Source organism: Rhinopithecus bieti, unplaced genomic scaffold (genome assembly GCF_001698545.2).
Source record: "Rhinopithecus bieti isolate Rb0 unplaced genomic scaffold, ASM169854v2 scaffold_986, whole genome shotgun sequence".
Lineage (NCBI taxonomy): Eukaryota > Metazoa > Chordata > Mammalia > Primates > Cercopithecidae > Rhinopithecus > Rhinopithecus bieti.
Window position 1 is genome coordinate 315216 of NW_016803218.1, and position 26616 is coordinate 341831.

At 52.1% G+C, this 26616-nt stretch overlaps 1 protein-coding gene and 1 long non-coding RNA gene across 10 annotated transcripts in view; both read right to left on the minus strand.

Moving 5' to 3' along the window:
- Positions 1-606: 606 nt before the first annotated feature.
- LOC108528318 (uncharacterized) lies at positions 607-3138 on the minus strand. Its single transcript, XR_001885096.1, has 3 exons — positions 3080-3138; positions 1223-1458; positions 607-1009 (listed from the first exon to the last, which is right to left on the minus strand). It is a non-coding gene; the product is annotated as an uncharacterized LOC108528318 (long non-coding RNA).
- Positions 3139-26616, minus strand: part of USH1C (USH1 protein network component harmonin) — a 50325-nt gene continuing 26847 nt past the window's right edge. For 2 of the 9 annotated variants that reach the window (XM_017870004.1, XM_017870007.1), the window contains exons 16-26: positions 21132-21284; positions 19695-19811; positions 18624-19106; positions 15132-15251; positions 13939-13989; positions 11232-11273; positions 10777-10830; positions 10366-10465; positions 7391-7500; positions 6002-6057; positions 3139-3626 (exon numbers count right to left, since the gene is read on the minus strand). In XM_017870004.1, coding sequence (XP_017725493.1) covers positions 3614-3626; positions 6002-6057; positions 7391-7500; positions 10366-10465; positions 10777-10830; positions 11232-11273; positions 13939-13989; positions 15132-15251; positions 18624-19106; positions 19695-19811; positions 21132-21284 — 1299 coding nt within the window. In that variant the 3' untranslated portion in view covers positions 3139-3613. The other 7 variants (XM_017870052.1, XM_017870014.1, XM_017870020.1 and 4 more) reach the window with 7 other exon arrangements.

Here is a 26616-nt window from a genome sequence, read left to right on the forward strand (position 1 = left end):
GCCAGTGGCAGGTTCCTGGGCTGCAAACCCCAGGCCCCAGAAAGACAATTGCAGCCCTCTACCCTCTCCCTGCATCAGGCAGCCCCACCTGCCTTCCCCAGGTGGCTGCTCTTGCCCGCTCTAGTTCTCACAGAGCTGTGGCCAGCCTGGCCTCCAGAGAGCTGGAATTGTCATTGCAGTGACTGGAAAGAACAGGGCTCTCAGCTCTGGAAACAGATTCTTATCCACATCTTGGTCTTGGGAATTAGGCTGGAACTGGGTGAGAATAAGCTTCCCAGCCACACAGGCCCAAAGAGAGTCACAGAAGCACAGAGGCCATAAACTCAACCCTTTCCCCTCTGACTCCCAGATACGGAGGCGAGAGGCTCAAAGCCAGCTCGGCAAACCCTGGGGACTAGCTGTGGAAAGCAACTTCAATGAGATGCGTAGAATGCCAAAAGATCAGAGTCAAAGGGCATCCTCGGATTCCCAGGCTTTTTAGGTTTGTGTTTCCACTGGGTGGTGCAGAGAAAGGGCACCTCTGCCACCAACTTAGGGGGATCCTAACAAATCATTCCCTCCTTGGGTTCAATTTTCCTGAACATCCAGTGATGGGGGGTTTAGGGTCTAGGGTGGCAAACAAGGCTCATCTTGTGGAACAATGCCTGGCACTTAGTCAATGCCATCTGAGTGTGGGCTGCTATCGCCAGGCCCCTGAGTGGTAAGTGGCTGCCTGGCTGGCTGGTTAGACAGTGCTGGCCCATGGGCTGTCCTTGCCCTAGTTTTAGCCCTAGAATGCTCAGTCTTGGTCACTGAAGTGAATCCTGATGTCTGGTCTAGTCCTCCCACGGACTCCGGCCCCAGCAGTTTTCCTGCAGCTCCCAAAGCGAGTCAGGAACTGATTTAGATTCTACCTCTATACAAATCCTTTGGCTCTTTCCCTTCTTACCTGGTAAATGTCAGTGTCTGCTGGAGAGAACTATGCACTCTGGGTTCAATGTGGGACAACTTTCTAATGAGCGTTCATTTCCTTGATGACAATGAAGAGAGCATCATAAAAAAGGGAGCTGAAGCCCATCGTAGCCTACACACTTTGCCAGCCCTGGGTGACCTCCTGGCTCAGGGCTATGCCATCCACCTTCCCCACCTCCTCTCAGTCCCCCTTTCTGCCCTGCCCAGTGCTCATCCTCCCTGCCCTTCTCCTCTAATCAGGAGCTCAAAGCCTCTTTATCGTCTCACTCACCAAGTCCCGATAAGTGCTGATAAACTCATTCACTCCAGCAGCAGGTGAGTTTCCAATGGTAAGATTCCAGGCACTGAAAAGCTGAAGGCCTCAGTAGAAGTTTTTGCAGGTCACAAGAGGAGGTGGCCACCACCTAACAGCAGAACATTCACTGTTCTTCAGTGGTGGGGAGAAGTGTTCTGCCAACAGTCTGGAATTTGAGACATTCCGATGGGAGCTGCCTTGCCCTCTAGAGCCTATGGTGGAAATGGGAGCACATAGTCTCTGGGACCAGAGTGCCTGGCTGGAATCATAGCCCTACTACTTCCTCACCGTGTGACCTGGGGCAAGTGACCTCACCTCTTTGTATATCAACTGTCTCTTAATAAAATGAGGTTGTTGATAATAATAGTATCTGCCTTATGGAGTTGTTGATGGGATGTATGAGCTGAGTGCGTAGAACAATACCTGGCACTTAGTCAATGCCATCTGAGTGTGGGCTGCTATCACCAGGCCCCTGAGATGGCCAGGCATGAAGCCCAGCTGTTGCAGTTTGAAAGGGCAAACAAGGGTCTAGCCTAGGCCAGGCACATGGGTGTCAGCAAATAGGAGCTCCCTCCTCTTACCTGAGTTTCGGAATGTTCTCCAGAGCCAGGTTAGGTGCTAGACAGGAAAACACAGGGAACTCGTCTGTGTGGCTGCTGTCTCTGAGTGCCAGCAATTTGAAGGTCACTGTGGCTTTGTCTTCATCAAGTACATCAGAAAGCCTGGCAGTTTCTCTGCTCCCTCTCTCTGTCCCTACCCACTGATTTCTTTCAGTCCCACATGGTAGTCACTGCATTTTGGTCTGAGCCACTCTCCCCTGCCATGATTCTGGGAGGTGTTGGGAGTCTGTCTGTTTTATCACCAAGTCCTCGGGATCCAGCTTGGTTTGCATCCATTGTGGGATGAGGTGGGGGATTCAGCTGAACATAGGGCTGAACCTGGGGGATGGGCAGTGGGTGTGTCCCCGATGGGCAGTGTCCTACCTCAGGAAGGGGTTTCCTGTGGTCCCCTTACACAGAGGCACTCTCCCTCAGACTGCCTTCTCTTGGGACCCCAGTCCACCTCCTTTCCATACCCAGGGTTTGGTGGGGGACAAGGGACGTTGTAGTCATCCTCTGGTAGGGGTGGTGATCATGACTTGCTGCCCACGGTCCTTGCTGCCTCAGCAGCCATGTTGGGTGGGATGTGCCCCCCCCCCGGCCACAGTTGATTGGACCTGTGACTGGTCCCTAACTCAAGGGTCGCCCACTCAGGTGATTTGGCCCGATCAGATTCTACTACAGGAATGTGGAGTGGGGAAACAGAGATGGGGTCAGGCGAGTCTTGCTGACACAGCCCCATTCTCTTCCTCAGAGCTAGCAGCCCTGGTTCCTGTCACCAGAAAAATTTTGACGTTCCGCCTGCTGGGCCCTCGAAGTTACGCCTTCCTGCCTCAAGCCCTTGCATCTCCCACGAGCTTCTGTGGGATGCACTTCCACCCACGGAGGGAGTGGACCCTGCCATCTCCCTCCTTCACATGCTGTTGTGGTGACCTCAGGAGAAGCATTCGTGGCCGTGATGTTCTTGAAAGAAGCTGGGGCGCCCCATATCTTGAGGTGACCCTTTGGGGCTTCTGCCTTCAGCTCTGCTTTCTGGAATTGAGCAAAATTCCTGCCACACAGACTTCATCTCTACCATCTCTGCTGAGAAGACACTGAAGCCCAGTCCAGCCCATCTCCTGCTTTCTCAACCCTCTGCTCCGAGCCAGCCCTGGCCATTTGATCACATCCTTCATGTCAGACCCAGATCATAGCACTGGGATCTGTCTATTACCCTTGAATAGGGGCCACAAACCTTATGGTTTCTTGATTTGCAGCCTTGAATCTGCTGCCCAAATCCATACTCACTCCTACAAGCTGGAAAAGAAATGTTTATTTTATTAATGAGCTCAGAGTAAGGTATGCAGTGACAATCCTATCAGCAATTAGAGCAGAGGCCAGAGGAGAAGGATGGAGAGAGAGAGAGAGACTGCAGTGGGGTCTTATTAGGGTTCAAGGAAGGAGTCCCCCAGGGCTGGGAGAGACCGAATTCACTGGGCCAGAGGAAAGGAAGGAGAGTCTGGATCCCTGAGATCTTCTCCCAAACAGCTGGCTGCTCCCTCTCCTCCATGTTGGCCTTCATTAGAGTGGCCCAAGCTGTTCCTTATCTGGCTCTGGTTCAGGGCCAAAGGGAGTTTGAGATTCCTGGGTGCTAGGTTCAGGTCCCAGGGATGCCGTCTGGTGTGTGCAGTGTGGCCTCTCTCAAGGCTGGTCTCAAGGCTTTGTGTTCAGGAGGTGGGGCCGGAGCTCACTGTTTTCTAGGGGTGAATTTGGTTTCCCCTTTTGGACTTCAGAAGAAGGTCCTGTAGGGAAGTAGAAACAGCCCAGGTGGGTGCAAGCCTTGTAGGTGCACACTCAGCCCAGCCAGAGCAAGGCCCCACAATGGGGCGCACCCACCCTGGCAGCATGAGGCTCTGCCAACCTTTGGAGACCCCTCTGGGTGCAGGCCCCAAGTGGCTACACACCAGCCACAGCCACAGCACACAAGAGGCCAGGGAGAAAGCGGGAGGGACACCTGGGATGGGGGGAGGAGGAGACTAGGAGGAACAGGGGTAAGAGTCCCTTGCAAAAGGCAAGTGACAGAAAACATAGGGCCACGCGGGCCACCACAGAAGCCGTGGTCTAGCTGGCCAACTGTCTTGGGAGCATGAGGCCCTAATGTTTTGGGAAAGTTGTAACAGAAAAGTCAAGTCCAGGCTTGGGTCTGCCCCAGATGCTGCCATCTGTGGCTTCAGGCCACACCAAACACCAGTTTCACAGCCACCTGCCAGCTCTGTCCACGGGCACATCCCTATCACAGGGTGAGAAACACATCCCACATCTGGGCTCCACGGTGTATCCCACAGATAGAGCCCACAGCCAAGGAAGGGAAAAGGCAGAGAAGACAGTTTGTTCTGAGCACGGCTCAGGCCATGACAGGGCACAACAGGACATGAGCAACTCTAATCCACCAACCCTGGTTCTTTGGACCAGCCTTCAAAACCTCTTAATAGCCCTGGTTCTGGCCAAGTGTAGGGGCCAGGGTGGAGCAGGAGCTCCCAGCAGGTTGGCATTCACAGGAAGGGGAATTTTCACATTCTGTTGAGGACATCTCTTGGGGGCAATTCCAGCCAGGCTTCCTGTGGGTTCCTTTAGCCCCAAATGCCTGGTTTGAGGCATTGTCTGTGTCCCACAGAGAATGGTGCCCAGGGCTTCATCCTGCTCATTTGGGTGCTGCTTGGGACTCAAAGCAGGTCCCAGGGCCATGATGAGTCAGGACACCTGGGTCCCAAGCAAGTACTACAGACTGGGCTCTGTAGCACTTCCCCGAGGGGAGGGCTTTGAGTCTGAGGAATTCCACTGTGGCCAACAGCAGACCCTGGGCAGGACTTCAGGGATGGCACCTTGTGTACCCTCCAGACACCAGTCCAAAGAACCTGCTGACAGCGTGGGCAGCAGATGGCCACTGCACACAGCAGGGACAGACAGGGCCCTCTGGCCCGCCTGCCTATTCACCGTGGGCTCCAGCTGCAGGAGGAACCCGTGTCTGTGCACGGCAGCACGGTCTTCAAGAAGCTTTCGGACCGGCTGGGGGCTTTCTGCTGCGGAGGAGGGAAGAGAAGCACTATACACACAGAGCAGAGCAAGAAACACAAAACAGGCTTGGTTACTCCCAGGCAGAGCTCCATGGGGCCTCTCCTTTCACTGGGCTCCTGCCTCGGGTTCTGCCTAGCCTCTGGGTTCCAGAATTAGGAGCTGCCGGACCCTGGTTTCTCCAAGACATGTGTAGAGCTCAGACTCTGCTGGCCACGGGGAGCAAGCAGGCCCAGCCATGACAGGGAGGCAGGGGGTGGTCAGTGAGTGGGTGAGTGGTAGGTGGGTGAGGGCTGGGGAGGTGATGGGATGAGGTGAGGATGGAGTTGAGACACCACACAGCGGCAGAGAAACAGAGAAAGGCAGACAGATAAGAATGGATGCAGAACGACAAGGACAGAGGAGCAGGGACTCAGAGACAGGGATGGAGAGAAACAGGAAGAAAGAATAGGAGACAGTAAGAGAGAAAGGGGACTGGGATGAAGGGGAAAGAGGGGGGCTGATAAGAGGTTGACAGGAAGGAAGGAGAGGGCGAAAGACAGAAAGACAGAGAGGGAGGAGAAGAGAAGACAGAGAGATCCACAGGATAGAGACAGACACACAGGGAATCACAGAGAGACAGACTAGGCCAAAGCTCCCTGGAGATCCCACAAGGTGGGGACAAAAGCCTGTGGTCCTGGCTGCCTAGAGGCACAGTATGAGTGAATGCAGTTAGACATCAGGAAGACCTTCCAGAGAGTGAAGGATGAACACAGACACCTTCTAACCATCTACTAATGGGGTAGGGGATAGAGTTCTGAGTGGGGAATAACAATCCTGAGTCTTTGTCTCAACATCACTGCTTACTCGGTCTAAGACCTCGTGCCTCAGTTCCCCAGAGTAGAGAAGAATTTGGACAAGACTGCCCGGGAGGCAGCTCAGACACTGCTTAAGGACAATGACTTAGCTCTAGTCCAGGAGTTTTCTAGGAGCTCTGGCTAGGAGAAGCTGCGTGCTTGGGCCATTCCTTCAGGCTGGGAGAAGGCTGGGGGTGGGCTGGAGAAAGGTGGCTGAGATTCTGGAGAAGGAAGAGGAGGTTTCAGGCTAGGTGGCTGCACATACTTACAACTCATCGTCATACTCCTTTGGGGGGCAGACGGCAACCACAAGGTCGATCCAGTCCTGTGGGGAGAAGCCGTGTGACTCTGGGGCACACTCAGTTGGATGGTGTGTCTGCTCCGGCACTCCATCCCCATTTCTGGGCCCCATGGTCCAGGATCAGCGAGCCTGCACCTTCTTCCCATGGGCACACATGGGCCCCACTGTGGACTGCCATGGTCTGAGGACATTTCTAGTCTCTGAGGCTTCGGGACTATAGAGGCCAGGGCTGCAAGGCGCTCGAGTGATACTCAGCTCCCAAATGTTGATCTATGGACCAGGGACAGGCAACAACCTCAGAATCACTTGGGGGAACTTCTTAAAAGTGTAGACTTATAGACTTGGCCCCTAGAAGTCAGGGGTGAGTCCTGGGAAATAGTACTTTTAACAACCTTTCTAGGTAATTCCGATGCACTTTCTGATGCACAACCAAGTGGGGGACTTCTGGCCCAGCTTTTTGATCCTAACACCTGAATCCCTTTTACTGCCATCCTTGACTTGCCCCTCATTCACTCCTTGGCTTGGATGTATCCCCTGAAAAGTATCAGAAATATCACTGGGCCCCTCTACCATGAACTAGTTCCTAATATTGAGCTGAAATCTCTCTCTCTCCCCTCCAGGACTTCCCTCCATCCAATCCAGGTCTTCCCTCAAGAATCAGAGAGAACACTTCTGCTCCCTCTGCCCTAATGCAGACCTTCAGATAATCAAAGATAGTCATCATGTTACCCGTGAGTCTTCTCTTCTCCACATCCCTTCATGTGGTAGCTTCCTCGGCACTGAACTTAATACCTCAGGCTCGGCTGCCTGCATACAGTTGCACAGGTTGTGCACTGCACAACGTGAGCAGGCACCATTCACACTACAGTCTGTAAAAGGGCACCCCCTCAGACTGTGCAGTGCACAGCCTGGGCAACCTTATGCAGTGGCTCTGACCCAGGTGGGTGTCTAATGATCGCAGAGCAGATTCCCACCAGCCCCTCCTTCATCCTGGGTTCTCTGCTTTTGTTAATGCTTTCTGGTAGCCCCCAGAATTCTCTTGATTCTTGTTCAGTGTGCACTTAGAAAATACCTTAAGTCTTTTTCTTGGGTGACCTGTCATGCCCTGGCTTCTGGAGTCTGTTTGAGCCACTGGCTTTTATGTTCCAAGGTCAGGAATTGACATTTATTTTTCTGAATCCTATCTTGTCAGATTTAAACCACTGGCTGGATGGGGTATGTGGGTGTCACCAAAGTGTTGCCTGGACCCCAGATGCCTGCCCTGGGATGCAGCATCTGATTGTGAGGCCTGGCTGCAGAGGCCAGGGTTTGAGGCAGGCAGGTGAGGGAGGAAAGGAGGGAGGGGACTTATTCTTACCCCACCCTGATTCCAGGCCTTCTGCAGGGCAGCCTCAGCCTCCGCCAGGGTGTAGTCTGTCACAGTCTTGCCGTTGACTGCCATGATCTCGTCCCCTTTCACAATGCCACCTGCAGGCAGATGAGGCTGATTGGCCGACAGGGCTGTATGTGACGCATGCCTGGCCCAGGGCTTGGCAAAGAGCGGTCATTGCCGGACCACAGAAGAGACCTGAACCTGGGTTCTGAAAGGTCATGTGGACTCAGAAAGCATGAGGGGAAACTAGCCACCTGGTTAGTGGCTAGTCAAAGGGCATTTCATCCCTATCCCATCCATATCCCCTTACCCCAGCTCAGGAGAACTGGGACATCATTGATGATGAGCCTCTGTTACTACAGAGGGAGACAGACCTGCATTTCCAGCACAGTATGAGGCCTGAGTCAATTCTGCCAGGAGGCCCTCTGTGTTGCCCAGTCATGCTGGCCTCTTCAGGTCCCTGAGCTGCCACTGCTCTCTCCTGCCTCAGAGACTTCATGTTGCTGTTCCCCACCTTGCTTTCTCTTCTTCGAGGTCTGAGAGGAAATGTCAGAAGGGGCTTCTCTGACCCCCACTCAGTCGAATGTAGATCTTGCCTATTCTCTCATAGCATCCTGGTCTTTTCTTATTTGGCATTTTTCACAATTTGTAATCATTAATCTGTTTGTTTACTTGTTTACTGATGGTCTCTCCCACCATGCTGTCAGCTCCACGTGGGCAGGGATTATCTTTCTGGTTCACCATAGTATCCCCAGCACTTAACATAATGCCCGACACAAAATAGGACCTCAGTAGATATTTGCTGAATAAATGAATGCTGTAATAAGGTGCTCCTGGAAGAGATGCCTGGGATCTAATACTTTTGGGGAAAGCTGAGTTATAAGCTGAACAGAGCTACCCACTGCAGGATTTGTCAGTCTTTAATGTGCTAACATGCACTGTGGCTTTCCAACAGGTAGACAGATTGTGTGTCGTTTTCCACACCTCTTCAACCTCAGAGCCCATTTTGGAGGAATTTCCCCCAGTCCTGATGTCCACTGAACATTCTCCAGGTCACAATGAAATAGATCACCCAGGAGACTTGTGGGCATGAAGGCCCATAGGAATGTGGTGTATGATACTGACAATGGCGGCCATGGCGGCTTAAAACACACGTGCTCCTAGGAAAGTCATCAGTGGCTGGTTATGTTCAAAGTGGTGCAGGACCAAACCATAGAAAGCAGTTGCCTCTGTGCAGGGCAAGTGGGGATGGATGACTTTCACCTTTTCATTTTGTACAAATCCAAGACAGAATCTCAGGAGTAATAAGGCAGTGGTTGGGTTGGGGCTTTGTAAGTGGGAAGGACCCAGGAGAGTCACCCATCCATCCTGGTCCCCTCTCTCTGCTAGACACAGCAGGCAGGTATCACAGAAATGTCACCAGGTGACAAAGAAATGAAGACAGAAGAAGAAGGGGGGGCCTGGGTGAGCACTGATAGGTTGGGGCAGCTGCCCAGTTGGGCAGGACCCCCTTCTATGACTGAAATAAAAGCTTAGAGTGTGAAGCCACTGAGGGCATGAGTGCAGAGTTGGACTTGTACCCAGGGCTCCCAATACCCATACCTCACCTTAGTAACCCACAGAGGCCTAGTTGCCAGCCCCCAAGGGCCTTTTCCCCTGTTTCCTGCCCCTTACCTCTTACCACCTCCATTCTACCTCCTACAGCTTGTGGTACAGCCTGCCTCCAGCCTAGGACTGCCTGGAAGGGATCTGCTCATAGGGTCCCCCACTCTGGCCTGGGAAGGTAAGAGGCCTGGGGCTCCTCCTCCAAGGGCACCTACATCTCCACAAAGGGCCACAAAGGACTCAGGAGCTTCCTTGACATGGAAGAAGAAATCACCAATGGAGGGGTTTCAGACACTGACAGGTGAAGGGGGTGATGGTTTGAAGCAAGAGACTGTGCCTGGGGTCTGCAAAGGTTTCACTCATCAGCAGAGGGTGTTTTTGTAGATAAAGGATAAAGAACAAAACAAAATGAGAAGAAAGACACAGGGTATGGGGGCCTCTGGCCCTCTGGGAAGGGACAAGGCTGCAGAAGACCTCTGACAGAGGTGGCACTTGTGCTGGACAGTAAAGCAAAATGACCAAACTGCCTGAATTAAATCCTGCCTCTGCCTTCTCCTGGCTGTGGGTCCTTGAACAAATACTTTAACCTCTCTGAGCCTCAGTTTCCTCAGCTGTAAAATAAGAATAATAACAGAACCTGCTTTCAGGGTTGTTGTGAGGATTAAGTGAGTTAATATCCATGAAACGCTCAGACACAGGACTGTGAGCCAGATGAATATTTTCTGGCACAGATAGCTTCTGGCTAGTTCTGGCCAAATGTTTGGCTCTTACCATCACTGAAAGGACAGGTAAGGTTTTGGGGGTTTCCACGTACTGCTCCTCTTCCTCAAAAGCCCTTTCTCTCCTTCACGAGGCTGACATTGACTAACGCTCAGCTCACAGTTCGCCCTTCTGAGGAGCGCTCCTGGCCTCCCGCTTCCTCTTGGTGGGTTAGGGGCCCCTCAGAGTCCCCACAGCTTCCCTCCGCTCTGAGTTCCCCGTCAGCCCTTAGCAGACCATGCTGTGACTTTCAGTATGTGGCAATTCTGAGCCCGTCTCCCACCCTGGCTGGGGACTGCTGAGGGCACGGTGGCATCTGGCTTGGCTATGTACTCATAGGTCCCGGCACCATCCCATACCCCCAGGGATTGGACAGGCAGCCGGATGGATGGACCCGAGTGGGAGGGCGTCTCTCCAGCAACCGTCAGCCCACTCCAAGTGGTCACCTGTTTGCTTTCCTGGAGGGCCCCGTCTAATCTCTGTTCCAGGAACAGAAAGCTGTTCCTGGAAATCAGCCACAAGATGGTGGAGGGAGGCTGCGGACACCAAGAGGAAAGTATCATCCCCACACCTGGGTGTGGCTGGTCCCCACTCACCGTGCCGTTCAGCAGCTCCCCCCTCGTACACAGCAGAAACAACCACCTTCCCAATGGGGGAGTCCACACCGCCTTCCAGGGCCAGGTCTAAGGATCCCTCCTGGTTAGAGGAAAACAGACCTTAGGGAGCCAAGCAGACAGCAGCCTGTGGACCCCTGGGCACCAAGGAGTCTCTTGACAGAGCCACAATAAGAGCGGGAGAAGCCATCAGGAGAAAACGTGGCCTTGGTGCCAAGTGGAACCTGGGTATGTGGCCCTACAACAGAGGGGCATCTCCATAAGAGAGGGGAGGACAGTGGGGACCTGAGAGGTCACCCAGGAGTGATCTTGAAAGTAGAAGCAGGGAACCAAGGCAGGAGGGGCAGGTGCAGAGAGGGATGGTGGCCCACCGGCCTCCACATGCCCAGGTACCTTCTTAATGCGTAGGAGCCGGACGTCCCTCCCCATGATCTGCTCTGGAGTGAACTACAGGGAAAAAGACAGTGGGAAGCTTTGAGCTGGCCTGAAGGATGGCGCTGGGGGTAGGGCTGGAAGAGGAATCCAGGCACCTATGGGACACGGGGCCCCACAGAGCACATGGGCAAGGGGACCGTGCCCAGCCCCACCCCTACTGGTCTTCAACTGGGGGTTCCAGGCCCCATGGGGACAGTGGACACACACACATGTATGTGCACCATACAGTTCACACTGGAATGCCCTTTGGAAGGAACCTTCGTGGGAAGAGCAGCTGGGGCATCATTGGGCTCCTCTGGGCCCCACCTCATCCCAGGACCCCAGGGCCCAGAATGCACCACTATCAAACACTCTAACCCCACCCTGCCCTGTTCCTAGGGTTTCTCCCCTGGGAGAGAAGAGTCATCTCTTACCACGGAGTAGGGGTCGAAGCCTTCCTCATATTTCCGAAAATCCTGGAAGCAAAGGGAGGGCCTTAGGGCAACAGAGCAGAGGCCCTTGAGGGTTAGGGCCAAGGAGGAGGAGGGTAAATGGTCAGACTCCAAGGGTCAGAAGTGAGGGACAGGGCAGGGGAAGGCTGGGCCAGGGTGGGGGATGCAGACAGGAGGCTGGCAGCCCCAGCAGCCAGGGCATTCCTGTGCAGGGACAAGCCGGAGGCTGAGGAAGACTTTAGAGGATCTCGACCCTGCCCTGCTTCAGTGGCACAAACGTCAGGGGCTGCAGGGGCACCAGTGATGTCTAGATGGTCTGGAGAGGCAGCGTCTGCCTTGCTGAAAGTCTCAGCCCAGCCTCAAGTCCTTTAGGCCCCACCTCATCTCTTTCAAGTCTCCACTGGAGCAGGCCCAGACCCTGGGGGATGAAGCCCAGGGTGTCTCCACCCAGTGCTCTGACTCCACAGGAGGGGACCATCCAGCTCAAGAGAAGGCTGTTCCTGGAAATCAGCCACAAGGTGATGGAGGGAGGCCACGGACACCAAGAGGAAAGCAGGTGGTGTCAAGAAGCTGTGCTTGCCTGGGGCTTGGCAGTGTTCTCATGTAATGCTCACCTAGAAGGCAAGAGGCCTCCCCAGATTCTGGGGAGCGCAGGTTGGCCCTTTAGCTAGGGGAGAAGGGAGGACACACAGCTCAGGGGACCTGGCTTGATGGGGGATGCTGTGGGGACAATGGCTCCAGGCTGTAGAAACAAGACAGTGAGGTGGCACCTGAACACATAGTGAGGTAGTGCCTGAACTAGGTGGCCTTCCTTGGGAGTCATACACAGTGAATGGGAGCCAGGGGCACCCCCAGGCTGAGGGGCCAGGATGCTAAGCACAAGGGCAGCAGAGCCACGGCTGGTTCCCATGGAAGGTGGGAGCGGAGGAGAGCCCCGTGGCAGGCCTCGCCGTCTGAGTGGAGGCACCCGCAGCATGCAGGTCCCTAGACCACACCAAGTGTCCCCTGGGGCCCATGGTCTGCATGGCGGGGAGGCCACAGACTCCCCTATCCTCAGAATGCACCAACTAAGTTCCGGGCACAAGACGAGCACCAAATATCAGCAGACAGATCCCTAAGCATCTGCCTGGCATCCCTCCTCACTTGGCTTAATCACCCAGGCTCAACCCCAGGAGGCCATGAGCTCAGCTCAGCTTGGAGGCTACATCCAGGTCAGTGTGTGGGCAGCACACAGAGGAGGGGGCACAGCGAATGCACGGGCAAGAGGGATCATTGGGCAGGGTGTGGAGTCGATGTTCTATGACTTTGAGGGCCCTACTTGCTCTGGCTGTTTCTCCTGGAAGGCTGAGCACTGCTGGCTCTGGCCTCCTTGCTCCATGATCCTGAGAACAAGCTCTCAGGGATGGGCCAGATGGCAGGTACTTGTGTTTTGTGTGAATTTAGATCAGAGACTCATAAGTCACAGCAGCTGGTCAGCCCTTAAAGAGGCAGCCCAGCCCCGCATTCAACAGAGGAAGAAACTGAGGCCCAGAGAGGTGATATTCATGCCCAAGGTCACCCAGTCAGTGGGAGGGGAGCAAGGGTTTGACTCCAACTCTGGAGCCTAGACTCCACACTTCCCTGCCTCTCTCCCTGGGAGGGCTGTTTGTGCCCTAAACTGCCAAGTCCTGGAAGGCCTCTTTTGTGACGACAGTGCTTTAAGGCAGGATGGTACAGTGTTTAAGAGCACAGGCTGCAGAGACCAACCTCCTGGATTCAAATCCAGGGATTGACATTAGCTGTGCCATTGTGAGCACATTTTCAAATCTCTCTGTTTCAGTTTCTCATAGAGAAAATGGGTATGATAATAGCACTTACCACCCAGGGTTGCTGGAAAGATTAAATTGACAAATCCCTGGGCTGGGAGCAGCCTCTTTTGCTGACACCTGTGTCTCACTGCACAGTTGATACCGTCCCTCTGCTCCCTGCCTGTAGTCAAATCAGCCTGTGGTCTGATGGTGGGTTATCAGTGAGGAGGCTGGAGAAGCCCGGGCTGGCTGCAAGATCTCCCTCTGTCCTGGGGTTTCTTTCATTGGTGATGAAACAGCCAATCCAATGGTTGGCTCTGTGGAGGTACCCCAGGAGGCAGGGGGGTAGGTGGCTGCCTGCCTAATGTCACTCAGAGGACCAGCAAGGACTTCCATGCCCCTGTGCACAGGAGTACCCTAGGCACAGGGAGGACCTCAGCTACCACCTCTTCCCTGACGCTGGTTCAGTGTGAGGCAGGGTTGGTGAAGCTGTGATCTGTCCGGAGGAGAAGAGGGGAAGGTACAGGGAGACACCTAAGCAGCCCCTTCCCTCTCTCCTAGGGCTGCAGTGAGGGCCCATCTTAGCCTCTGTGGGCCTCTGAGGGTTCCTTCTGCCCTGCTCCTCTCTGGACAAAGAGCAGCAGAAGAGGTGAGTGCCCAGGGATCCTGCTGCTGTCTCAGCTCATGCATGGGGTCTAACAAGCCCTGGGTCCCCATCTGATATGAAATCCTCCCCAACCCCTGCACAGGAAATGGAGGACACAGCTCTGGCCTGACGCTTGGTGGCAGATGGGGACGCTGTGGACCTGACCAGGTACTCCCAGAGACAAAGAAGTGGCACAGAGTGGGAGGGATGGGGGGTGGTGGGGAGACCCCCAGACACACAGTGGGTATCAGTTTACTTGTCTGAATGCTGTCTGATAAACCACCATCCTCTTCAACATCTCCTGTGGCTGCCAGAGGAGAAAAAAAAAAGTTCCACACTGGATGTTACCAAAAGGTCTTGTCTGCCCCCTGGTGCCAGGCCTCGGGCCTGCCATCCTGGGGCTGCCCTGCCAATGTCCTCCCCGAACAGACAGTCTGGCTTATGTTAAGGGCCTGCTCAATGCCCAAAGATGCTACCCAGTTGTCGTCAAGCAGACACCACCATTTGACATTAGCCAGAGACCATGACATGGATGCATCCACAGGCTGTCCCAGGAGCAAAAACTTAGCTCTCTAGGGAGCTGACAGGACAGCTAAGGCCCAAAATAAATATCTCCGCTGTCCTGCCTTGACATTTGGATAGAGTTTCCTTGAAAGGGAAGTTAAAATTTTGACATGACTATCTTCTCACTGTGCATGGGAGGCCAGCCAGTGGTCGGTACCTCTGGGAGGTGCACACGAATCCTAGCTCCCTTAGCTGTCAGTAACTGAGGCTGGTGGACATTTCCCACTTCCCCAGGATCACACCTCACTCAGACTCCCAGTCCCAGTGAGAAGTAAGAAGTAAGTTGGAGAAGGGGAGTGAGCCTGCTCTGGCCAGTTCTCCATCCGAGGGTGTTTCTTGCCAGGCCACAACAGGCCTTAGGGCAGGGGCCAGGGCACCTGGAATCTCTGTAGGTTTTGGCAAGATGGCAACGAGGGTAAGAGTGTGGGCTTTGGAGCGTGAAAGGCATGAGGGTAAGTATTAAGTCCAGGCTCTGCCTGGGGCACCTGGTGCCCCTCTGGTAACCTCTCTAAACCTCCCTTTCCTTGCGTGTTAAACAGGATGACCACAGGAACCATCTCACAGTTCTGCTGTGAGAATTAATTGAGGCCATGCAGAGCCTGGCACATAGTAGGCTCTTCACAGGTCTTAGCGAATATTATTACTTTCAGACAGAGCTCCAGACTTCAATCTAGTGGGAAACAGAAATTCCATTGGTCATGTCAACATCCACTTACACCCATGTGGCCTCATCTCTTGGCCAATAAGAAGGTTAAGAGATGGCATCTGTGATCTGCATTTTTGTCCCACCTCACTTGCCCTCCACTCCGGAGACAGCAGAGCCCAGGGGAGGTAGCCCTGGTCTGCTCCTCTAGAGACAACCTGGAGGGGACCCAAGGGGCTTACCAGAACTTCAGATTTCACAGCTGGCCTGTAGATGAAATTGGGCTCCTGGTGGACCATGACAGGTTTGGAGATGGTGGACACACCAGGGCCTCGTGGAGGCTGTGGGCTTGGGCAAAATGTCTGCAGGAGTTAGTTTAACAGGGACCCAGGTGAGGTCATGGTGGGGTGGCCAAGGCCAGCCATGCTACTTCTACACACATGCAAATCTACACCCATGCACATGCGAAGCCAGCCTGGTTCATTCAACCTGCTGGAGGTCCTGGGCGTGTGATCTTCACAGAGAGATGAGAAGTCCATTGGCCACAGTGTGGGCTGAGACCACAGAAACTACTGAGTGGCTCTAAGAAATCAGATGCTTGAGCTAGAGCCTGGCTTGGGGTTGCCTGCAGCCAGTGTCACCCAGGAGACACACTTTCAGACCCCTCTCTCAGTGGTCATGGGTGCTATCCAGTGTCCCTTGTCTTTAAGGGCTGTCTCTTTGGCCACAGCTCCAGTCCCTGGACCACAGTGTGAAGCATCTGCTGTTCCTAGTGGGTAGGCACATAGTCTCTAGAGGCCATGGGGTAAGGACTAGGAAGAGTGGCATCCAGGGGAGCTGATGCAACCTGTCTGCTTGGCTCTAACCCACTTGATCTCCTTGGGCAATATGTATCAAATCAGTTCACAACCCTGCCCCAAGCCCTCCCAAGAGTCCCCATCAACTACTGAGTTCATTGGCCTGACCCCCAAGGCCTTTCATGAGCTTCTCTATCTTCCTTTTCAGCCTCATCTCTCACTCCTCGCCACCCTCCTCACACTGCCTAGCTTTAACCTCAAAAAAATGCCAGGCTTTCTTGCCTTGAGGCCTTTACACGTGCTCTTTCCTCCTTCCGCTTTACCTCCCAGGTCTTAGGTTAGGCATCACTGCCTTCTGGAAGCCTCCCTTGAACTTTCCTCTCCTCCACCCCTCTTCCTTATTATAGCACCTGTGCTTCCTCCATCTCCACCCTGATGGTGTGGCAGGTGCCTACTTTTCTTTGTTCCCCACCAAACTGTCTTGAGAAGGGAGGCTGCAGCTGTCTATCTAGCAGGGGCTCCCAGTGCCCTGCATAGTGCCTTGGCATATAGTAGGTGCTCAATAAGCATGTGTTGAATGAATAAATGAATGACTAAATAGTATGGTGAGCACATGGGACAGTGCCTGTGTATAGATCTGGCCCTGAAAACTCCCCTATGGGAGATGCTGGTGTGGCAGGCACAAGTGTCAAGCCAACACAGACGTTTGTTTCCATGACTTGGGGCCTGCTGGTGGCTGGGCTGACTGTGTAGGCATGTGGTCACTCACACTTCCTGCTGCAGCCCTGATGACACCTTGCCAGGGGCATGCAGGGAGGAAGAGGGTGGGTGGTACAAGGGTGAGAGGTGGGCCAGATGAAGCCAACCAAACAACAATCCCCTGGACTTTGAGGCTGGGACAACCCTGGCTTTGATGTCGCTTACGACATTTGTGGTCCAGTTCTTCAGACGCTCCTTATGTTGGGGGGCTTTTTGCCTTCCCTGGGCTCTGATCAGGAACTAACAGTGGGAACTTCGTGATGCCTTGAAGAATCTGAGAAATCTGGACTCTGTCTTGAATCTTGACCCTGACTCAAAGTTTTGCTGAGACTAACTGAGATTGCTAAGATCCCAGGTTTGTAGCTTCACCCAAATTTTCTTGTACTCTGGACTATCAATAACCATAGTTAATGTCTACTGAACATGCACGATGTGCCTGCCTCTCTTGCCATTCTTAACTTAGAATGTGTTCATATATTAACTTATTTGATTCGAATAGGTAGCTGCCATTAACATTCCTATTTTTGGACAGGGATGCCCAGGCTAAGATAGATGAAGTAGCATGGGTTCAAAGTCATCTAGCTAGTAAGTGGCAGAGCCAGGATTCAAACCCAGGCAGTCCGACTCCCTGCTACTCCAACTTGCCATATTTATGTTCCCTGCACTTACAATGCCCTTGCTCCCATCCTCCACATGTTGCCACCCCTCAAGGCTCAGTTCGTAAGCGCTCTACTCCACAGAGGTGTCTTCAACCTTAATCCCTCCCATAGCGCATGGCTTATGCATATTTTATAGCAGAAGCTTGCCTGGGCAGCAGCTCATCCTTCAGATGGTAAAGTCCTGGAAAGCACAGGCATGTCAATCTCCTCCATATGCTCCTCAGCACTGCTCCCCTCTTCCCCTCACAGAGAGAGGCCCCAGGCAGGTACTTAATCAATGTGGAATCAAATTTGTTGAGGAAAAGCTACTGCTCATCTTGATGGAGGCCACTTACAGAGAAAAATGTGCAAGGCTAACTCAGCCCTAGAAACCAGCTCCTGGCTGGGCTCTGGGGGAAGATGTCCCCAGAACAGGCAGATTTCTTCCTATCGAAGCTGCAGGGCTCACAATCCCAACCAGAGGTCCTGAAAGGGTCCCTCTGAGAGTCTCCCCCTGGAAGCCGCAGCCTTGCTGGCATCTGGCAGTTTCTTCACTCCCACCTTCTTTGTAAGCTCTCCTGAGTGCTCTGAGATGCTTGTCCTGCTCTCCATGCAGGAACTCAAATCCATGCAGGGACAGTTAATAAAAACCACTGGTCAGGTGCTATTGACTATGCCCTCCCTCAGCAACCCCTGCTACCGTCAGCTGACATGAGATGCTTTTGCACTGACTCAAGCCTGGCCTCATGGCTACGGGAGTGGAATAATATTTTGTTTTTCCCTTCATGGGATCCAAGCTCCGTGTCTTCCTCAGAGATTGCATGTTTCAAAATAGTCTTTGGATTACAAATAATTAATAAGAAATATGTCCTTTTCAGAAAGACACGGTTCATCTTCCTAACATCCAAGAAAAACATTCCTATTCTTTTAATAGTAAATTATTTCTAGGAACTCTCTCTTCATTTTTTCTATAGCGGGAAATTGGCCAGAAATTTCTGGGTGTTACACTTCAAGCCAGTGCAGTTGGCCAGTACCGTAGAAAACGGCACTGGAGTGTCCTAACACTGCATTTGATGGTACAGCATTACCTGTGCCCTGCTTCCTCCTCCCCTCCCTTTTCTCCTGCTAGATCAGGAGTCATTTCCCATATTCAAGGCTTTCTGGGATACTATCAGGAAATGACTGGATGTGACCGAGTGCTGGCTATTCATTAACATAGCCTTCCAAGTCCTGCATTGAAAGTTACCAGCCTACACTAGCAAAGAAGAGCTAAGAGAGAGCAATGAATATCAAATGGACACACTGTTGCTTACCCCAAAGGTCCCAGGCCATTCATCATACAATATAGCACTTCAAAATCAGTGGGAACCATATACATGCAGGATGTCCACACATGCACACGGAGGGGACATTCCTGGAAAATGGGGTGAGATGATGTTTCTTTCTGTCTCCACTCTCAGGAGCAGTGGAGGACATGGGAAACAGCAGTTCTCCCCACTCTTCCTACTTCCAAACATAGCATTCAGAACAGGGAGAGTACCTTTGGGGTGGGTGGGAAGCTCCGTTCAGGGACAGGGGAGTTGGTGGGCTTCCCACTGTGGTTCTTTGCCTCCCAGTCCTCCACTGGATTGCCTGTGTCCCCAGTGCGGAAGGGGTGGTTGCCCAATGCTTCTTCCAGTGCCGAGGGCAGTGGGCGGGTGGGAGTGAGGTCTTGGGTGGGAATGGATGGAGGGGGAGGGATGGGAATGGGGGGTGGAGTGCGCTGCACCCATGGGGAGGACGAGGCACTCACATGAACAGATGAGGGAAGGACAGGGGGCGCCGGGACCTTGTGGGGTGGGTTGGAGGGTGGAGGGTGGGGCATCACAGGCAAGGCAGAGGGAGTTTTGGGAGGATAGTAGAACATGTCCAAAGGGATGTCGTCCAGGTCAGTGGTGTGCAGGTGCAGTCCGCCTGCAAAGCGTCTCAAGGGTGGGGCCAGGGGAGACACAGAAGGCAGAGGAGGTGGGGGCCCTGTGGTCATCTGGGGGGATTGCAAGGAAGTTCTGTAATTGTGACTCTGATTGGCTCTCCACTTCGCAATACATTGAGCACTATGCTCTTCTACTCTGTTTTTCTTGCTACTGGAGACCCACTACCCTTAAACTAGAACAATGGGGTGCCAGTCCTCTGCCACCTGGATGCCAGTCCTCTGCCACCTGGATGCCCAGCTGAGCCCATACTAGGCTGCTGGTAGACAGTACCCAAATGCAGGAGATCCCCAAGTTATGCCATCTGTGGATGGTAAGGTGTTCACATAGTTCATCCTCTAAACTGGAATGCCCTTGAGAGTGTAAGGGGGACTCTTAGTCATGATGCCAGGACAACAGGCCTAACTGGGACTATCTCAGATGAGATGGGACTTAGTGTCACTCTGGGAGTATACCCAGAAATACAGACGTATCTCTCCTCCCCAAGAGGGGAGTGGGCTGGTAGGGGTGGGCCTGGACAGTGGATGGGCACCTGTGAGGCTAGTGACGTTTGCTAGTTGCCATCTCACCTCCCACTGTCCCCACAGTGGATCATTCTGAAGGCAGCAGGAGGGTCTGTGTGGAAAGAAGGGCTCTGTTACCTCTGAAATCTCATTATCAGCAGAGGAAATCTGCTCCAGGCGCGTTTGACAGAGCCTCTCCACCCAATATTGAATCTTTTCTGATTCTTCAAGGTCTTCCCGCTCTGTCTCAGACACCTGGGACCCAGGATCGGTGCAGAAAGGAGAGGACAAAGGGCACATTTGAACAACATGTGGACAGAAATAGCATGAAAGCACTCCTTTAAAAACTCCAGAGTACTGTGAGGTGCATCAGCTATCTAGAAAGAGACCTGGGCTTGTTCCAACTGGCCCTCAAGGAGGTGGCAACGAGGGAGAAGAGAGTGGCAGGGTGTCAAGTTCACTAAGCAGAACTTGTAGGCAAAATCAGAAAAGGGGCTTATGTATTGTGAGGGATTAGCTGGATCCCAGATCCCCATGAACCCCGAGGCTCTTATGATTTTCCGAGAATGGTGTTTTTTAGCCTCCCCCCGCACATTCCAAGAGTTTAACTTGACTCTTTTTTTTTCCTGCTCCATTCTGCCTTGCCCTCAGGAGCACAATCTTATTTTTAATTTTGTAGCTAATTTGTTCATAATGTCAGATCTAATGCATTTCACATTTTCCAGGACTTCTCTGGTTTTATAATCGAATCAAATTGGCATTCTGATTCATGGATGCGTTAAAGAGAAGCAGAAACAATGATACCTCCTACGGCTGGGGAGTTAAGGTTACCCATCTCACCTAGCATAGGAATTATTCATGGTGGAAGGTTGCTTTGGACATCTCTTCAGGGGAACAGCCTCAGATATATTCCCAGGATGATGAGGTCGAGCCTCAGACACACCCTATGTTGATGGGAGCAGCCTTAGACTCATAGCCTGATTAACTGGGAGATAGCCTCAGACCTACCACCTGCATAAAGGGGTTAGTCTCAGACCCATATTCTCAGAGCCAAGCTAAGTTGGGTGGGGGGGTCTGGTCTTACAATAACCTGGGAAGGGAGGCCAGAATGATTCAGACTTGTAGACAGGTCAGTGGAAACATAACTTCAAAGCTATAAGCAAGGCAGAAGGGTTAGCCTCAGACCATACTCTGAGTAGCCTCAGAGGCATACCTAAGATGGAGAGGCCTAGCCTTAGACTCTGGTGGGGTAAAGTGAAGAGGACAGACTCGAGCCTCTAAGCCAGGTGTATCAAGGGCTAACCTGAGACCTACCATCTGGTCAGAAAGGCTAGCCTCAGACTCACACCCCCTGAGCAAGGAGGCTAGTTTCAATTCCTAAGCCAGGAGCTAACCTCAGATGGCCCTGAGCAGGTGGCATGATCTCTCTCTTCAGGCTGGGGAGCAGGAAAGGGCTCACTCCACCCTTGTACGCCATTTGGGGAGAACAACTCCAGCTGGTCCTATGGGAGCACGTGGGAAACGACCACATTGTGTCCTAGGGATGCTTGCCTGGCCTGCAGGCAGGACACGTACCTCCTGGGCCAGCCGGTTGATCTTTAGCTGCTTTTCCTTCTCCAGCATTTCCTCTTTCTCTTTGTAAAGCTTTTGCTCAAACTCCAGTTCTTTCTTATTCTTTCTCAAGTCCTGCAGGCTGTCATACTTGGCTTTCTTCTTATCTTTTCCTTTCTGAGTAGATGTGGCATTGTTTATATTGACAAGAATTACAAGTAGTGTCGACAGCACGGCACACAGGGCATCCAGCCCTCAGATAACACAACCATCCCATGGTGAGCACCTCCCCCAGCTCTGTCTCACCACACTGGACATCAGACCTCAGGTTTAGGACAGGAAGGCCACTGTTACCTACTGCAGAGTGGGAGACACATTCTCTTTACCAGCCAGAAAGACTGGCTTATTAGTTCACTAACGAGCTGTGTGGCCTTGGCTAAGTTCCTTAACCTCTCTGGGCCTGATTTGCCTCATCTCCAAAATGGTAAAAATACCTCCCCCACAAGCTTGCCACCCAGTACCAATGAAATAGCAGCTATGAAAGAACTTTGTAAAAGTTTTGTATAAATAAAATATAAAATAAAATAAATAAGTGCTATATAAATAAAGGGCATTGTGTTGATTTTCCTGTATCTGGCACATGCCTTCTGCATCATCTCATGTTCAGATTCACAGATGCATTCTGGGACATTCCAGAGAAAATCTGGGAGGGCTGGCAAGCCTCATCTGTAGAGGTCCTGTCCTAAGCTAGAGGTAGTGGGAGTCACACTCAGACCTGGAGGCTCAGAGCCAGGGACATCAGATTTTACCCACATGCTTAAACTCTGAACTATTTCACGCTGGAGAGTCTAGACCCACAGTTTCCTCTGAACTGGGTCCCTCTACTGAGGGCTAGCTGGAAACTGCAGGACTGGGAGGCAGGGGATGGAGAGAATGGCTTAACTGCTTTATACTCACCACCAGGGTTCTAGAGGATTTAGGGAAGGACATGAAAGGCAAATAGACTCCTTATTTTTCCTGTAGGAATTAGACCCACTGAGCCTGCATTCCTGGCTGCTTCTCTCATGGGGTTGCAGGGAAGCCAGGGGCTGAGGCAGGAAGAGAATGATCATTTATGAACTGCCTCTGTGCCAAGGGATTTACACCAATGATCTCCTATGTAGGTTTATCCTCCTTCTTTGGTGAAGGAGCTGAGGCTCAGAGAGGTAAAGTCCCTTGTTCAATGTCAGACATCTTGTAAGTGATGGTGCCAGGATTTGGACCCGAGTCTTCGAGGCCCCAGTTTTTCTATGGTGCCCTGATGAGCTGGGGGCAAGGGAAACACGGCAGGAGGGAGGGTCAGCCCCCATCATGCACAGCGTGGAGGACACAGCAAACACCCAGGAGAAGGGCAGCAGAAACAGCCCACACCCTGGGCAGTTTCTGGGGCAAAGAGGAAACCCCCTGTTCACTGAGCTCACTCACGCCCCCAACGAGCCTTCTGGGGATCTGCTCTTGAATTTCCTGAATCATCGTAGCCTCCAAGGCCAGGAATGAGGAGCTGAGCTCCCTAGCAATGAACACACAACATTCATCCACAGCTGGAGGGACTTGGTGGGCCATTATGGACCTCTGAGGACTCTTCCTAGCTCCTCTTCTAAAGACACACACCTCCGTGCACTGCTAATGTGTTCTGGAAATGGTCACCTCTGTGACCCACCTCCAGAGCAGTGTATGAGCCTCTCGAGAAAATGGTTCTCACTACTTCAGAGTGCTGTTTGGTTCCTTACCTACCTTGTTCACTAGACTCAGTTGATAGATGAATCCCTGCCATCGTAGTAGAGATTCAGACAGCAATTTCCCAAGAGAAGCCAGAAACACTGCCTAATGGTAGCTTGCTAGAGTAAGAGCCTGGCCTCCTCCAGGACCACCATGAGGAGAATGGCCATTGTGCTGCTTAAAAAAAAAAAAACTACCAGTGCTAAGATTATAGAGTCAGGGCTTCTGGGCGGGGTAGTAGTCAGTTTCTGTCTCATGCCCAAGAAAGTCACATCTGTACAGATGCAGAGGGCAGGTTGCCCCATGGCACTTCCCACTGATCTCAGACTAGCCCCACACAGGTTACTTAGCTGTGTGTGAATCTGCCTTCCCTGCCAGACGGTGGGCTCCTGCAAGTAGGGCTGGTCTGTATGAGTGACTTAAGCAATTCTGATGAAAGGGCTTAGTCAGAATCATGAATCCTTCAGGCCCCGGCATAAATTCTGTGGGGCCCAAGGCCTGGGAACCTTGAGCCCCACAGGGATTTACTGCCAAGGTGGAAATAGAAGACATTGAATCTTTATATTATTATTGTTATTTTCTTGAAACAGAGTCCTGCTCTGTCACCCAGGCTGGAGTGCAGTGGTGCAATCTTGGCTCACTGCAGCCTCCACCTCCAGGGTTCAAGTGATTCTCCTGCCTCAGCCTCCCGAGTATCTGGGATTACAGGCATATGCCACCACACCCGGCTAATTTTTGAATTTTTAACAGAGACAGGGTTTCACCCAGTTGGCCAGGCTGGTCTTGAACTCCCAAACCTCAGGTGATTCGCCTGTCTCGGCCTCCCACAGTGCTGGGATTACAGGCATGAGCTGAATCTTTCTATTTTTTAATAAAGGGAATTTATGCACAGATGATCATGGCCATGGATGCCCACTTGCATTTCCTGGGGACTTGGCGTTCCAGCTGCTGGGAGACAAAGAGTCTCTCACGGCTCTAGAAAAAATGATGATGGGTTTTCAGAGCCAGGACGAGGGGCATGGTTCTGTTGTCCTTTCAGCTGTCAGTTACACCCATGGCCTGTCAGTTACACCCATGGCCTGTCAGTTACATCCATGGCCCATCAGTTACAACATTCCTTTTGGTCCAGACTGAGAGGGGAGGCAGATGGGGCGATTGTGCTATTAATTTTACCCAGAAGCAATTTTTCTCTTTTTTTGGTAGTGAAAATGAAAACCAAAATGCCAGCTGTTTCTGGAATAAGTAGATTAAGGAATAGGGGAAAGGCAGCCCTAATTCTTTATCAACAGCACTTTCAAGGACATGATTTCTGATGGGAGGTGGTATATGGAGAAGATTCTCGTTCTTTTACGTTTACATGTTATTAGTGTCTGAAAAAGGTTTGACATATCTGTCTCATTTATTATTTTTTTCGAGTAAAATTCTATGTGTGTGTGTGTGTGTGTGTGTGTGTGTGTGTGTGTGTGTTTTGTCCTCTCTAGCTGAGTTCTAGTAGAGGCAGTATATAGAGAAGAATTAGAAATCTAACCCAATGAGGCATCCTAAGCCACCAAAATCAGCCTGTCAAGTGAAACAGATAGTCTTATGAGACCAAGGCCTTTCTGAGACCAGGACAATGTGGGAAGGAATTCCCTGAGGAACTCTGTTCCAAGTTTATTCAGTGCTGTACAAATCATGATCTATTTTCCTAGATACAGGCATTTACCTCTGTCAGGAAAAATATTACTGTTTGTTATTTTAATAGCAATGTGCTGGAGTAAGGGGGTAGATTTTCCTGGCACAGTTAATATTCCCATTTTACAGACAGGGAGAAGTTATATATCCTCAAGGTCACTCAGCTGCCAGTGCTCTGGTTTCTGGGGGACCGACATCTTGCCAGAAAGCGCTGGTCAAGTGATAACATCCAATTTAGCTCACCCAGATTTATGCTGTTGCCTGACTTCCAAATACCAAGTCATCTTGAATGTCCAATTACAGATATTAACAGCAATGTTTTCACAATCAAATGTCAATGTGATTTAGAAAGACAAGGACAAGAGAGTTTTACAAGGCCTGGAGATATTGTAATAAGATTTAGAGAGAAAATTAAAGGTCCTAGAGATTGGAAAAATGCATTATCCTGGGCACATGCACAGATATTCCTAGGAGAGGGCTGTGCTTGGAGTGGGTCTCTGTCCTGACCTGAGGCAGCAAATCTCCACCTCGTCAGCCAGGCTGCATCTGGCACAGCCGGTCTCATAACATGCACTAGGTACACCCACCCTGATAATTCGCTCTGTCTGACCCCAAGCTTCTGGCCTTAGTCTCTAGTTCTACTTGACAGAGAAACAAGGAGAAGCTTCCTGCCCCTTTCCTGTGCCCATCAGGGCCGGCGCTGATGCACACAGTGCCAGATGGTACTTGGGTAGGTCTCACACCATGGATCCTTCTCCCAATGTTGCCTTTGCAATGGCACCCTGCCATCTGATGTCAGCCTGACACAGAGATGCAGATGGGGTTAGCCTTCCAAGTGAACAGGCCAAGTCACACCATTTAGTGTTGACAGGACAAGGAATGTTTGGGAAAAGCCAAAACCCACAGCAAACTCAGCAGCACACCAGCATAGCACCCAACCCTGTCCTACCTTCCGGATAGTTGGGAATTTGCCATCGTAACGATAAAACCACCCAAAAGCTATAAGAACACAGATAACAAAATGATGAGACACAGTTCATTCAGCTCAGCCAGAGCATCCATGGGCAGCAGATGGGAGCTGGGTTCCCAAGGAATGCATGGCTTTGTGAGATGAACAGCATTGGCCAATCTGACAGCAAAACTGCACCCTTTGTCCAACTCTGCTTACCTGGCCTTGCGTTGGTTGCAGAACAGGCCTAAGACCACCTGAGAAAAGCCCCAGTTCCCAGGCCCTGGGTCACTCTCAAATGCCTCTCCCCAGAACACTGGCTTCAGAAGTCAGGCCCAGAACATCAAAGAGAAAACCCCTTGTGGAAGGATGAGCTTTTCCAAATCACAGTCTTCACATACAAAGCCTTGTTGAAAGAGAACAAGTCCTTTTCTAACCCATGTCTGGTCCCTCCATACAAGAAATGGCTCAAGACAAAAGGGAGCCTGGGTGTCTGCCTAGAACTGTTGTTCGACACAACAAAACTGGGTTGTCTCATAGTGCAGGCCAAGTCCTCCACTTTCAACACTAAAAGAGAAGGCAGCGGCTGGGACAGCTCTGGGAAGGACAGCTCCAGCAGGAGTGGGCAGGAGATGTGCCCCCAGAAAACATATCTTCATCCAGGCCAGATAACCAGTGCACCAGCCCCCTTCCTCCCCTAGGCCACAGCTCCACAAAGTAATAACCCCAATCTGAAGCTCCCTGGGGCCAAGAATGATGGCTGAATTACCCACCCCAGACCAGCCTGAGTGCCGGAACAGGATGCTGAAAACCCCCTGCTGGACCAGACACTACCTCCTTAGTTACTGGATTTGGGAGTGGTCTAGGGGGTCCTGGGGGAGGGGCCAGAGCAGCAGAGGGGGAATTTAGCAATATCTAAATATTCAAGCCAGCGGTTCAGTGGTACTGGTGTGCGACAGCTGATCTACCACCCTCGGGGTTGAGTCCTGTCCTCTACACTTTGTGTACAGTGCTTCGGCCAAGCCAGGGCTTGGAGGAGCTTTACAGACTCTAGTGGCCCCTATACATGCTGGCCCCCTGAAGCTGGGTGTCTGCACTGTGGTCAGGAGGAGGCGGGCAGGGCAAGCA